Source organism: Lycium barbarum, chromosome 8, assembly GCF_019175385.1.
Source record: "Lycium barbarum isolate Lr01 chromosome 8, ASM1917538v2, whole genome shotgun sequence".
NCBI lineage: Eukaryota > Viridiplantae > Streptophyta > Magnoliopsida > Solanales > Solanaceae > Lycium > Lycium barbarum.
In genome coordinates, this window is record NC_083344.1 from 12,735,154 (window position 1) to 12,750,996 (window position 15,843).

The 15,843-nt window shown below is 34.7% G+C and overlaps 1 protein-coding gene across 3 annotated transcripts; it reads right to left on the minus strand.

Annotated features, from left to right (window-relative positions):
- Nucleotides 1–3,273: 3,273 nt before the first annotated feature.
- Nucleotides 3,274–10,354, minus strand: LOC132605944 (E3 ubiquitin-protein ligase RSL1-like). 3 transcript variants are annotated; one of them, XM_060319225.1, is made up of 4 exons: nt 9,774–10,354; nt 7,988–8,308; nt 6,643–7,394; nt 3,274–3,702 (listed from the first exon to the last, which is right to left on the minus strand). In XM_060319225.1, the coding sequence occupies exons 1-4, from the start codon at nt 10,179–10,181 to the stop codon at nt 3,597–3,599; spliced, it is 1,587 nt and encodes a 528-aa protein (XP_060175208.1). In that variant the 5' UTR covers nt 10,182–10,354; the 3' UTR covers nt 3,274–3,596. The 3 variants fall into 3 exon arrangements, with proteins under 3 accessions (XP_060175208.1, XP_060175207.1, XP_060175206.1); XM_060319224.1 differs by having other exon boundaries at nt 9,768–10,354; XM_060319223.1 differs by having other exon boundaries at nt 9,762–10,354.
- Nucleotides 10,355–15,843: the final 5,489 nt, after the last annotated feature.

Below are 15,843 nucleotides of genomic sequence, written 5' to 3' on the forward strand. Positions count from 1 at the left end.
CTTCTGCCTTGAAATAATCCGTTATTGTGGTTTCGAAACCATATCAGTACAATGAATTAACAATAAGGACCCATTATGTGATTACCAAACCGGACAAAAATGGAGGCTAATAGGATCCTTATCTTCGTATCAAAATGACCCCAAGGATATTAAAGTAAAGATTGGAAAGAAACATTATGACAAAGTTACACTGTATTTTACTTCTTGGCTTATATTGGAATTAACAGGCAGAAGAAAAATTTAACATACCTGGTAAGTTTTCAGCTATGTTCTATTATCTCTTCAAATGGTGAGGATTAAGCATATTCTTGAAGTTCATTTATAGGAGATGTTTAATGAGCAGAATTTAATATAAATTCACCCATTAGTACTAACTGATAAGTGAGGTAAAACAAATGGTTTGCAACGTATGAACTACAAACCCTTAAGCTGCTATAAGTTCTTTCCTAGTAATTAATTACTACAACAATTATTTAGCATTTAGTAGGATTTCATTAAATCACCTGCCCTCTATTAATTTTAATTATCTGTGTAATTCGTTCGGTAATTTGTAATATAGATTCGTTCGGTAATTTGTAAAGTTTTGCAAAGTTGAAGAGTCTTTAAGATGTCATTTAATAGGATATCATTAGTAAGACACCTTTTAATATTCCTGTATCTAATAATTCTGCCGCCAAGTTGTGTTTTTATTATAAAAAAGTTGTTGCAATATTATTTTAATAGCTGCCAATAATCCAATATTTGGATTAATGTTTCATTAATACATTACGTTGGTACATATAGGAAGTTCAAAAGGTTTAATATTGAAAAGTGTGAAGGTTTTGGATATGGCATCATAATACTTTCTTAATTATTTCTCAGACAAACTTTTTAACTTATTCGAAGGTGCACTTTTATTATATTGTATTAATTACTTATTATATAATATAGTATTTATTATAATGTGTATTTACTTACTTGTCCAAAAGTATTACTAACGGACATTTTGGTATTTCAATGTTTAACTTGGGGTCTTCCCACTTTTAGTATATTATATTATGATGATACAGCATCCTTTTTCCTTCTTTTAAGTGAGTACTTGATCAAAAAAAAAAAAAAAAAACACTAGCAAAGCCCTAAGATAACAAGTGGCTTCATCTTCTGATTTTCAATGTTCAATGTTAGAAGGTCAGCTTGTAATTGTATTCAGTAATTGTCACATTCACTAATTTCATCCATTGGCGTGCTGGTTGTGTATATGCTTTTTGGACCATATTATAACTTTTCTTTGACAACATACCCAGTGTAATTCCACAAGTGATGTTTGGGGATGGTAGGATGTACGCAGACCTTACCCTGCAGACCTTCGGCTCAAAAGAGAAGTTATCAAAGCAGGAGAAATTATCGATGCACCATTTTATCCCACCAAGTGAAAATGTGAGCTTGAATGTTCAATGATAGTAATTACACCAAAGCCCATTTACGCTAAAGATGTGTAATTAATTAGGCAGTTAAGGTAACTCATGATCCCAGGTTTTTTATCCATTTGAATGCTCTTGTTCATTGATAGTTTACTCGCTTTCTTACAATTAGCATACTTTGTTTTAATCCTCCACCTATTGATCTCTCTTAATCACAGAATATTTAAAATAAGCTTCATATTCAACTCATAGCTTGAACTAGTTATTCCTCTGTAGGTAACATAACTGGGGACATCAGTTTTGTTTCTTAGAGTATTTTAAATTGACATAAATAGCCATCCACCAAAATAATAGCCGGCAAATATATATTTCGTGTATATTAATGTATAATACATAAAACATACATTTTTGATATATAATAAGTAGTGTATATATTTTGTATATTTGGCTAGCGAGTGTAATTAGTGTTGGCCGACCGATCAAAGAAGGCCAAACAGATTGCTGGATCATGAGGTAAATTTTTTTTGTGCATGTTTTTACCTGCTTTTGACTTGACACTGCTTCTCCGTTATTCTTTTTGCAAATACTTGCTTAGTAATAGTAGGTTAATGTACGACACATCTATTTTTTCCCTGTTTGGCACCAGTAATGTGGTGAGTTGCGGAAAATTATGCATGATCCCACCATGTATTGATTAAAAAAAAAAAAGATGCTTGCTGTCATTTGGGTGATATAAACATGAAGAAATTGCAATGCTGGTCAATTCTGTATGTTGGACCACAAAGGAAATTTTAGTGTGAGGAAGAGAGAGTAACGATCAGAAGTACAATCCCCTTCTGCGAAAAATTACACTATATATATATATATAAGGTTATAATAATTTTTATGTATATATAGTAGATGTTAAACCCCTTGGCTTCTTCTGGTGTTTACTTTTTAATATTTTGATCCACCTTAATGAAACTCCTGATTCCACCACTACTTGTAGGTGCAATAACCAAGGGTAGATCAAAGAAATCTTGTAATGATTTATTCAATGTTTCTTTTTTAGTTTGTATGCAAGATTGAAAATGTGATTTAAGCAAGGCAATATATATAGGAGGTTAATCAATTCAATCATAAATCAATGCAGGATCTCAAGCCTTACAATCTCGCTTTTTATCTTTACCGGTCCAAACGCGTACATACATAGGCCAATATCACTTGAACCTGATGAAAGAAATGCAGTATGGTTTTCTATCCAACTTTTGAATGCTATTAATTTCAAGGATAAAGTGTAAAAAGGGCTGAGATTTGCTTTTAAAGACTCGAGACTTGAGTTTGTTTTGGAACTTCAATTGGTGCATACAAGGAGTTCAGCTGCCTATGCTGTTATTGAGAGCCATTTGGAGTCTCACAAAAAGCTTTACCCCTGATTGCTCATTTCCAGGTTTTGCTACCAATATTGAAACTGCTGTTTTGTCCTCCATCTGGGTAATTATAGTAGCAGCAGATGCAGTCAATTAAGTTACCATATAAATGAGGTATGGCAGCATTTGCTTGACCTCTAAAGTGATTCTTGATTCTGTAGCTTCAGCAACCTTTTCCACACAAATCCAGCTTCTCCACCCAAGATTCTCAAACTCATGGCCAATGAACCGGATGGTGGATTGAAAAGACATGGTTCTACATCAGTTCCTTCTGCAGCTAATCCACCTAGCCATATGATTCATATAGAAACTACTGGATCGGAAAATATCTATATATATATATATATATATATATATATATATATATATATATATATATATATATATATATATATATATATAAATTAAGAGGAAAGAAACTCATAAAAATGGTCCAATGGACTTCAACATTTTTCAGCATTACGAGGTCATAACTAGTTAACTGGCATATCATAAATTGAAAAAAGGGCGCTATGGACTAGCACAGAATCCTCAAAACTATCAGCAAAGGTTTTTTAATCCAAAAACTCCTAGCAAGGGAGAGGAGTTTGGACATATCTCTTACTATTAGCATCCTTGCAAGCATGTATTTACAAGAAGACTACAAGAGCCCCATGAAACAAAAGAACTGCACATATAAAAAGTTATATTTACTCCCATATCTTCTCACTGGTGACTAGTCTCTGCAAAACTTCAGGTGCAAAATAGACCGGAAGTCATATCGAGATCAGCCTCTCCTTGGTTGACGTCAATTTCGACGAATGATATTTCTTTCATCCCATATTGGGCAGGAGCATGTTGGTTTCTTGTTCTTCCATTCAGCTCCGCACATGTAACAAAATTCATGACCACATCTGGAAAAATACAGTTGAGATATTCACTCTCAAAATTAGCTCTTAAAACATCAAATGAATAGTAAATGAAGTTCAGCGACAACATTTACATGGTAAGGGAAGTAAACCAGCTTATTTAACATAGTTTTAGACCATGTAATTTTTCAGTGACAACAAGAATTATACTCAATTCTCCTGTTAAACTTTGTAAAATAAGAGCATATACCCAACTCATACAACCCAACTGCCCAAACAAGGAAAGAAAAAAAAACAAGAGCGACCAAGCATTTAACATCTAAGAGATCTTTGACCTAATAACTTCCCCTCCTACCTATGAACTCATTTAGCAATTAATGAGGACTCTCTTCATAATAACATGGAGCTGGGAGTCATATCATCTAGGTCACCACTTCATTTATTTCCTATGTAGTTTGTACTTTTCTCTGTACACGTTTGTTTGCAAGCTGCACGAGTGTTCACAATTAAGAAGTAGAACACAAGTCCTCAACATTGGAAGACAGACATCCATGCATTACATACGCTTTAGGCAAAGATCAAACGCTTCGAAAGTACTAAAGCAAAGAGAATGGATCCTGCCATAGATGCTCTATCATCTAAAGAGCAATAACATTCAGGTCCTCTTTGTTACCTTTCCGGTCTTAATGAGTATGTACTTCATAATGCTTTCCAGATACTTTTTTTTTTTTTTTTAACAACAGTGGTGTTTGGATCAACTTGCAACACCTCGACTAATTTGCAAGGTACCTAGTGCCTCTGACCAACACACAAATCGGAAGAAATCACCTAGAGGTTTTTGCTTCTGATAGGATTTAAACAGCTACCCTTGGGTGCATGATGCTTTCCACATACCTTTAGACCCATAAGTAGGTCTTCCTAAAATGCAATAACACAAATATTATACAGCTGAAAGATGCTAGTCATGACTCATGCCAGTTGAGTGACTGTTCAGTTTTCCGCTCTCTATTCCGTTTTAGTTGTTGAGATTACACGTTTTTGACACATGCCACTCTTACCAGCATCGTGTTATTTCACCGACATCATTCCAATACGTTGACCAACAACCACAATAAATTTAATTTCCGGGTCTTCCCTTAAGACACTGAAAGGCTGCCACTTTAAAAGGCTTTACCTTCCAGCAGATCCAGCAAACAATAAAAGTACTCATACCAAATCAATTTATCACCCTTTTCTACAAAAATGGGTCGAGTCGACAACCGTCCAATCCAAAAATAAATTTACAGAAATATCCTCAGAGCAAGCTGGTCATTCACAACAAAAAGGTGCACCAACATAATTGAGGTGGTTGTCTTTCATAGCAGATGATACAGGAAGGATTATGGCAAAAGAGCCAGTTTCATTGTCAAACTAAAACCGATTTGCAGCATGATAAGCTAACTGTACTGTCAACTTAAGAAGGTATCCCTGTTTGGTGCACCTCTTTAATACAGATGCTCTTTCCGTTCTCCAATGGCAAAGATCTAAGTTGCTCTGACTCGGGTGCGGGTGTTCGATACGGGTGCGGATCTAGAGGTCAGATTCTTGATCTAAATTTTAAGATTTGAGTTACAGATCGAGCTACGGATACAGGTGCAGGAATTCGGCTAAAAATAATTCAAATATCAAAAAAATAGAGTTATAAAAAAATGTTTAAATTATGTGACGTTATGTGGAAAACTTACAAGGTATTCTGAGGAGAAACTATTGATCAAGAGGAGAATCCTAGAAGGAGATAAAAGAAAAAGGACTGACATAGAAATTTCTATATATAATTCATTTCACCTCATCTTTTGTTTTTATCTGTCCCGAATTTTTTCATCAATTTTGGTCAAAGTACCAAAATCGGTTGACCAGACCGAGTATGGACCCACACTCACACCCACACCCCTATCGTGTTGACACGGGTGCGGCACCGAACGTGAAGAGTCCGAGCAACCTAAGCAATGGAAATCACCTAATAAAGAAATGAGAAGAACTTGCAAAGCACTTAAAGGTTCTGTTATGATAAGCAAATTGTATCTGACTAGTAACTCCAGCCATCTAAACAAATGTGACAACTTCACCCAAAATTCCGGCAAGTCAGAACAGAGTAATGGGGCAAAAACTTCCAACGAAAGAATTGCTACACTTTTTGCTTCTTTTTTTATTTTTGGTAAACATAGACCCTTGTGGTCCGGCCCTTCCCCGGACCCCGCGCATAGCGGGAGCTTAGTGCACCGGGCTGCCCTTTTATATGGTCTAATCTTTCTTTCCCTAGTCAGACTTCATGATTTTCACTAAGAATCTCATTGGTATCTTCAATATCTGATGTTTTGGTTGGACTTACCAGCTTAACAGCAAATACAAGAGACATGTTTTGCGTGGCTTATGACAATCTGATACTTATTTAAGCTACAAAGCACAACATTCTTTTCTTCAGCTTATAGTTTATCGGCTTAAAGCAGCACTAATCAGTCAAGCAGGCAATTCTTAGAAAGTCGTCGGATAATTACCAATTAAGTCAGACAAACTTAATCGCTAGGTGCACTTAGGATACAAAAATATGCATCTTTTGAGTAGGTTCCTACCAATCATTAATAGTATCTAAACCTAAATATCTAAGGAAAAAGACAGCAGTGTATGCTACAAATTACCTTCTTTAGATAATTACTTATATTTTCCCTTTCAAAAGAAAACACTAGAGAACGAACTATAGTCATGCTTGTAACATCTTAAGTTATTGCGAATCATTCAAAAAAGTCATCATCAACAACAACAACTTGCCCAGTGTAATCCTGGGGAAGGTAAGATGTACGCAGACCTTACCCCTACCTTTGTGGGGTAGAGAGGCTGTTTCTGATAGACCCTTGGCCCAGAAGTCATCAATTCCCTATTTGACCAAATTGAATTAGTATAACTCCAACATGTGAACAAGAATGTAAGAAGGAAGGAGAAGTAAAGGACCTGCAGTAAATATGATAGCAACCTTCCGAAAGGGACACCATATGGTTACACTTTACACACTGACGCCAACGACTCTGTGTAGCAAGAGACTTGAGCTTTGAGTCGTCTACGCACTTGTAAGGGTTCAGTCTTCTATACTCAAAGCAAGTCATGTTTTGATGCCAAGGAACTCTGCAATCGCTACAGAAAATAAAGTGACATTTCGTGCACGTTCTGGCCCCAACTTGGGCAGAAATTTGGACCTCAGCTTTTGACATCAATGTAGAACACTTAGTATTTGGGCAGTAAATCTTTTCCGTGATAGGAATGGTAATTTCCTTCACACGTTCACTCATCAAATCATATAGCTTGGGTGTCAAGAACTTTTTGCAGTTATCTATTTTCAACTGAGACTTGCATCCATCATGAGGGCATTCAGGTAGCATTCCTTGAAGGAGTTTAGCTTCCACATATTTATTCATACAGGAAAAGCAATAATAATGCAGGCAGCCATTAATTAGATACATATGATCTACATCAGTGTCCTGCAGACAAATAGCACAACTCTCGGTGATGCTCTTTCTCTTTCGAGGAGTTTCTACTGGTTGCTTAACCTGAGAGACTATCGCATCGGTAGCAAGTTTAATTGCAAAGTTGACGGTGTTCGGTGTCACAAGAAATGGTGCACAATCCATAAATTTTCTTAAAATAGAAGTGGCCTGTTCAACCAGTGCAGCAATAGTTCCCTCTCTTGGACGCGACTTGCCCCTAACCTGCAAAAACATACATCAATCATAATGATAAACCTAAGGCGGGATTTATAAATAATACAGTTTTAATAAATTCTACGAAATAGTAGTTTGCCTCAACCTTGTGCATGAAGTGCTCTCTAGTCAGTGCGTGGATGTATACACTATACCTCCTCCAAGATAAAAGTACACACTATGCCCTACTATAACCTCAAAGATAAAAATCGACAGACCCAAGAAAATATCATACTTTAAAACAATCCACTTTCGGTCGAATTAAGTTCTTCTCAATTAGCTCAAAAACTCCTCCTTAGTCCCTCTTCATAACTAGAAAGAGGCATATACTTCTTAAAATAAGAATGTTAAGGATGAGGATTCTATTTGTTGCCAAAAATCACTCCGACACTGACTTATTTACTCTAGCATGTGTCAAACTTACACTGGGTCACTGCATCTACTAATACCCTCTGATAAATTATATTCTTATGACAAAATATAAAATAACATCTGTTATAGAAATGCGCAAGAAATGTCCAGGATCAGAACATTTAATTTGTTACATAGATATAACATTATTAATACTATTAGTATACATATGCTAGGTGAAGGGGACTTACATATTGCAAGATTGTTTGACTATCCAAAAAGACATTCACCCTTTTCAGACCCAGCATTACAGCAACATCAAGCCCTTCAATCAGTGCTTTCAGCTCTGCAATATCATCAGTCAATACTTCTTCGGTGCCTTTAACCAAATTCTTACTCACTTCAAACACCAATATACCACTCGGATCACAAACTGCAACTCCAATCCCAGCAAGGTTTCTCCCCTCAACAACCCCAACTATCTCTTCAACATCTTCTCCCATTAAACCCTTCACATAAACTCCAAAACAATCCCCATTTTGCAATGTCGCGCCCTTCGACGAACCTTCTTGCTGGAAAGAAAATAATTCAAAGTTGTAGGAAATCAGGATTTGGTATTTTAATTCATGTCTAAATAGGATTTATAATCAGATTTATATAGGAATATGTTTTTCAGTTTATAGTAATAGTCAAAGCAACTTTCGTACTATTATAAATAGAGTTGTTGCTAGCTATTTTCAAGTGCAGATAATTGTAGAGAGCATTTAAAATTTATGAGCTTATGTATAAAAAGGGGAAATTTTCAAAAATATATAGCCCAACAGAAAATATTACGCCACGTAGTCCAATATACAGTATTATACAATATTACTCCCTCTGCCCCAATTTATGCGGCACAGTTCGAATTTTGAAAGGCAAACAATTTAATTTTGACTGTGAATTTGGGCATGGAATCTTTAAGTTATTTTCAAATAAAATTTACATATTTGGATACTACAAAAAGGAATTACTATAAGTCACAATAATTGACAATTCAAAATATTTAAAAGATATATTAAAAATTTCTGAAAAGCGTCACATAAATTGGAAGGAGGGAATATACAACACTATAACTAGAGAAAGCATTATGCATAATGTATCAACAACCTTGTATTAAAGTGTATAAAGAGTGTTTATACACAAATATAGGCTAAACCATGTAACAAACTCAAAATATGGGCTAAAGCGTCTAAATATTTTCCCCAAGTAGACATAGATCGTAATTTTTCCTAAAATGGGTCAACATAATACAGCCCAGTATAAAATATTACGCCACGTAGCCCAATATTTATATACGACATTATACCTGGGGAAAGAAAACATTATACATAATGTATAAACCTTGTATAAAAGTGTATAAAAGGTATTTATACACAAATATAGGCTAAAGCGGGTAACAAGCTCCAAATATGTGCTAAAGTGTAAATATTTTCTCCCAGTAGACATAGAGGGTAATTTTGTATTCAAAGATTTATGAGTTTATAAATAAAATATAGGAAAATTTTCAAAAATATACAGTCCAGCATAAAATATTACGCCATGTAGCCCAATACAACATAACGATATTATACCATATTATACTGGGGAAAGCACTATACATAATGCATCAACCTTGTATAATAGTGTATAAAAGGTGTTTAAACACAAATATAGGCTAAACCAGGTAACAAACTCAAAATATGGGCTAATGTGTGTAAATATTTTCTCCCACTAGACAGAGAGCGTAATCTTCCCTAAAATGGGTCAAAATAATACAGCCCAACATAAAATATTATGCCACATAGCCCAATATACAACATTACACAATATTATACAGCATCATACCAGGGGAAGCATCATCTATAACGTATAAAAACCTTGTATAAAAAAGTGTATAATAGTGGAAATAAGGTTTTTATACACAAATATGCGCTAAACCAAGGCAACAAACTCAAAATATGGGTCTCCCAGTAGACAAAAAGCGTGATTTCCCCTAAAATATTTTACCTTTACCTTTACCTGTCCATAAGGCCTGTGTAAATAATCGCCAGTCTCCTTCCACTGACCCTCCGGCACACTCATTATCTCCCTTGCAAATGCCTGATCGTGTATCCGACGGTTGAGATCATCTTCAATTTTCCTCATCTCCGCTTCAGCTTTTTCGTGGTCTTTAACTTGTTGCTCGTACTTCAACAATTCCTCAGCGAAGAGATTGGAAACCGTGTTTTTAGGGATGACGTCATCATCATAAAAAGTGAGTTTTGAACTTGAAGCGAAATTTGGGTCATGTTTTGGGAGGGAATTGTACATAGCTTCTTCCATTTGGAGTTGAAAAGCGAAGAGAAGATCGTCTTCGGCGGCTTCAGCGGCGGCTATTTCACGGCGTTGTTCGTCTAGTAGGGAGTGAAGATCGTCGGTAACTTCCATATTTTTTGGGGGGTAGAACTGAAGAGGTTTTACTAAGGGCTCTTCACCTTCTTGCTTTTATTTTCACTGGAGTTTATGGGGTTCGTAGCAGCTTTTTCATCACTGTTTTAGAGAGACTATACAAGAATAGGGAAAGAGTATGAAACAAGTCTCGAGTCTCCGAAAAATGATTATTGTGGGTGAGGCCCGCCGTATCATAATAGTGTGAGTGTTTCGTTAATTGACAAGTGTAATGTGGGTTCCATGGAAAAAAAGACATAAAATAGCCAACAGGTCAAAGTAACTCCACATTTGGGTCTAATACAGTAAGCTGGCTAGCCGGCCAGCCCAAACTATTCACAAGCGCTGGCCGGTCCAGTAGCCCAAACGCCTTAAAAAAAAAGACTTTTTGTGGCAACTAAACTAAAAGTCTGCTGCAAAAGTCTTCACTAGAGGTTAAAATCATATTGAGCCTTCAATAAATGTTTCAAAACATGTATAATATGTGTATACTTATACAGTAATTGAACTCTTAAAAAATATTCCAAAACATGTATAATATGTGTATATTTATACGTTGATTAAGCCTTCAAGAAATATCTCAAAACATGTAGAATAATACTTATGATACATTTTCTATACATATACAGTAGGGATACATATTCTATACAACAATGACACATTTTATATACTAAAGTAACCATCATCGAAAACTTAACAAACTAAAATATATCAACTACAAACTAATAAAATTAGTGAGCATACATTAATTATACATTTATTAAACATAAATTATACGTTAATTATACATTTATTATACATAAATTATAGGTTAATTATACATTTATTATACACATATTATACAATAATGATACAGTTTCTATACGGACGATACATTTTCTATACATATACAGTAGTGATACATATTCTATACAACAATGATACGGTTTCTATACATATATGTATGATATATTTTTTATATGTATGGTACACTTTATATACAAGAATGATACAATTTATATACATATACTGGAATTATATATACACTTTCTATACAAGAATGATACCGTTTATATGCACTTTCTATACAAGAATGATACGGTTTATATGCAATTTCTATACAAGAATGATACGGTTTATATATTATATATGTATGATACATTGTCTAGACGTATAATACACTTTCTATACAAGAATGATACAGTTTATACATAAATTATACAACAATGATACATTTTCTATACTTATTTATGGAATATGTATAATATGTGAAACATCAATGTATAATCAATGTATAATATATATATGATTAGTGAGTATACGTTGATGATACATTTATTATACACAAATTACACAACAATGATACAAACCTATGATACATTTTCTATAAATATATGGTAGGGATACATATTCTATACAAAAATGATACTTTTTTATATGTATAATACATTTTCTATACATAGTTGATCTTTAGTGGCTTTTACGAAGAAAAAAAATTGATCTTTAGTGGCGACTTTAGTCCTTTTTTTTTTTTTTTTGCAGCGGACTTTAATGGCTACTCAAGTCGTCACAAAAGGTCGCGCTGACTACACTTTGGGTTTAGAGAAACATGGGTCATCTGGTGGGAATAGTTTAGGCCGGATGCCCTTTATGTCCTTTTCACTTTAACTTTTCCCTTCTCTCTTTACCACCACCCCTCCTTTACCCTCCCAATACCCCACCCATAACTCACACCACACCTTACTAATTTATATTTTCACAATTAATTAATGAAAGTCATTTAAAATGTAGAAGGATACTAATAAGAATAAAAATATTGAATTTACTGTGACTGAAAATAAACATCAACTAAAGTAACCTTTCAATTATTTACTGTCCTTTTATTATTGTAGCTGTAATTTCCTTGAATTATGAAGAATGTCTTGAGATCTATGATCTTTAATTAAGTGAATAATGTTTATGAGAAATATAAAAAAACGTATAGCTAAATATCTCATAGTTTTTATTACATAAATTGATTTTGGTTTTTTCTTTTAAGAAATGGGTTTAAAGCCTAAAACCTCTTATTCTATTAGAGATAAATTAATAGAAAAAATAAAAAAAATTGACAAAAATTATATAAAATACTTTAAATTAGGGAAAAGGGTCAAAAATACCTCTCTACTATGGGAAAAAGGCTGAAAATATTCTCCTTTACAAATTTGGGTAGAAAATACCCCTTCCGTTATTAAAGTTTTCAAATATACCCAATCTTAATCGAAATCCCCAAAGTAATCCGATTTCATTCTTAAACCCTGCCCAACTAAATAAAAAACTCAGATGGGCCACCCGCTCCTGTACCTAATGGCTCCAGATGTAGAATTCGGGAACAAATTGTTCGCATATGGGTTTTTTATATAATTGGGTCGGGTTTAAATGGAGCGGGTTTAAAAATGAAGTCGGATTATTTTGGGGATTTCCGTTAAGACTGGGGTATATTTGAAAACTTTAATGACGGAGGAGTATTTGACCCAAATATGTAACGCATTTTAGCCCTTTTTCCAAAGTAGAGGGCTATTTTTTACCCTTTTCCCTTAAAATTATTTATAAAAACAATATACTACAGATAAAATAACTATAAAAATGGTATGTATTAATCTCACGCCCCGAACCATGGCCTGGGCGAAACACGGCACTCGGTGCCTTACTGCATGTGATCGAGCGAACCACATGGCTTGCTGAATCATCATGAGGCATAACATGCGCAGAATATAACGTGAATGCATGATGAGCCTTTATAAAACGTAATAAGTCATAATACTTAATAAAAATACTTGTTTAAACATGAGTGCGGAAATAACATGAATGAGCCAAAATGGCTATACGACTCCGAATGTCTCACATAACATAACTGACTTGTCTAGTCTATGAAACCTCTATCATGAGTCTGACTGGAAAAAATACTTACTGGGACAAGGCCCCCAACATACCTTAGATGCATAACTAATCATAAAACAAAAAGTTGACTAAACCCCAAATGAGATAGGGCTCACCAATAAGCTGATACGAATACTGTCCTACTGAGCAGATATGTCGTCCTGTAAATCAGTACCTGCATCATGAAATGCAGGCCCCCGGGCAATAGAAAAGGAACATCAGCACATTGAATGTACTGGTATGTAAAGCAACTGAATGAAATAACATGGGACATGAGATAACATGATAAGAACTGAAACTGGACATGAACATGAGCATGAGCGCACACACACACACACACACACACACACACACATATATATATATATATATATATATATAACATGGTAAGTAGGGAGAGCATTTCATAAACCGACAATATGATATCACCACGTGGGTACGTGGAGTCTGGTACCTCGCCGGACCAGCAGAGCCCCCATAACTTGCCAGGGTATAAGGTTGTAACGTGCCTAATGGATCCATTCAGTGTAAAATTAAGGAATCGTCCTAACTGGGCGGAGCGATCCCTGTCATACGGTGGCTACGTAGTTTCAGGCTATCTGAGCCTTCTCGGTAATTCATGCAACTCCCACAAATATGAACATGATATAATTGGCTAAGAAGCCCATGATTTTCGTGAATTAACTTGTACTTGACTTGTAATCATAATTTCACGAAATAACTTGTAAACATGATTTCATGAAATAGCTTGTATTTAGCATGTATGTGTCTTGTATCATGGCATGAAAGTAATTATATAATATAGTTGCATGAAAACTTATAGACACGTAGGATATTCATGAAATAAGCACTTTTTAGTTAAAAACATGCATGCAAGAACCCATGGAATACAAGATATGGGTTTTCATGGATTATGAACTGATTCTCAATAATCATATGGAGTTATTAAGAACACAATGATAGAATAATAGCAATTCATATATAATATAATCATGGACATGGACCTGGGGTTGTCATGAGCATGGTATGGAAACCCTAATTTTCGTAAGGATTCATACTTTATGGATTAAGAGGCGTGGGGAAGAACAATGATGTTCCCACACGTAGATAGCAACCCTACATACCTGTAAACGCTCCAATCCAACGAACTAAACTGCTTCTCTGACGAAGAACACCAAAACTCTAGCTTTGAATCGCTTAAGATGGATTTACCTTGGAAATCCTAGTTTTGGTTGAAGAATCATGATACAATTCATGAATTACTGTTATAATTACTTAGGAATCGTTAAAGCGATTTTACCTTGATATGGGAGGATGAGGAGAGGAGGAAAGTGGCTGCTTAGGGCTTTAGAACCAAGTTGGAATGTCTGATAAATGAAATTTCGAGTTAAGTGTTGAATTTATAGCATGGGGCATTTTGGACACCAAGGCTCGCCGAGCGCGGCCTATAGCTTGCCTTGCCTCGCTTTGAGCTCGCTCCCTCATCCATTTTATACTTGGACGATTTTCTTCAATTTTTCCCACTTTTGAACCGTTACCTCGCTGAGCGCAGCCCAAGGCGAGCCGTTGCCTCGCTTTGGGGCGAGCTCGGCGAGCTCCCCTGTCACTTTTATACTCAATCGACAATGTTTAGTAAAATGGGAACAACTCCTACCACAAAGCTCCGTTCGGGCTCCACAATATACCGTTGGAAAGCTATTTCAAAGTGTTACACCTTTCATGTTTTAAGTTTGCTCAAATTATCAACGGATTTTTCAGAAATTGGGCTGGAATGCAGACGTATTGAAAACTTAGTCGATTCTACCGAATCTGAAGAACCTCTCTATTAGCCATTCTGAGAAGATCATATCTCCTTGGTCCAAACTCCAATTGACCTGGTCCTTATATGCCTGGAAAGATATTTCTATGTACTATAACTTTCATTATAATCTTTGAATGAATAATTTTAGAAAATAATGGAATTTCCATATTAATCGAGTATTTTTTCTTTTTAATATTTGGAAAATATTTTTTGGCGATTCTAATTTTTTAATATTATTTGTTTTATTAGGACTAATGTCTATTTCTGGAGTTACTTTCTTTTTCTCTTTTGTAATTCTTTCTATTTGATTTTTTATTATACTTGGAACCTTTTACAAATTCTCAATGAATCAAGGGGTTATGGGTGCCTGAAGTAGGCTTGTCAACCACTTTCGTAAGACGCACAAACTTTCAAATTTCCTCTGAAACTCTTACGATATGAGTCTAACCTTTATTTTAAGATATGGGGTGTTACAATTGAGGACTTTCAGCTAATGAAAACATTAAGGGTCTGTTTGGAAAGCCACCCAGGCAATTGAAATTGGATATAATAACACAATTTGGCATGTTTGTTTGACCAAATAATTACACAGTTAGGTGGGAATTATATGTAATTGAGAGGGTGTAATTACACTCTCCAATTCTCAATGGGGGGTTGAGAATTGGGTGTAATTACACCTTGTAATTACAGCGTTACATTTTAGTTTGTTTCTTTTTTGTTTATTTTAATTTTTTTTTTCTATTATTTTAATTTCTCTTTTATTTTTATTTTTTAAAATGTATTTCTTTTTATATTATTATTTTTCATTTCCTTTCTTCTCATTCCCAACCTTTACTTCTTGCGGTTCCATATAATTGCTCGTATTTATTTTATTTTATTCATTTAGCATAATCGTATTATTATTCTAATTTTTGAAACTACACCTCTTAATATTGGAAAGAATGAGTCATTAACAAACTTGACATA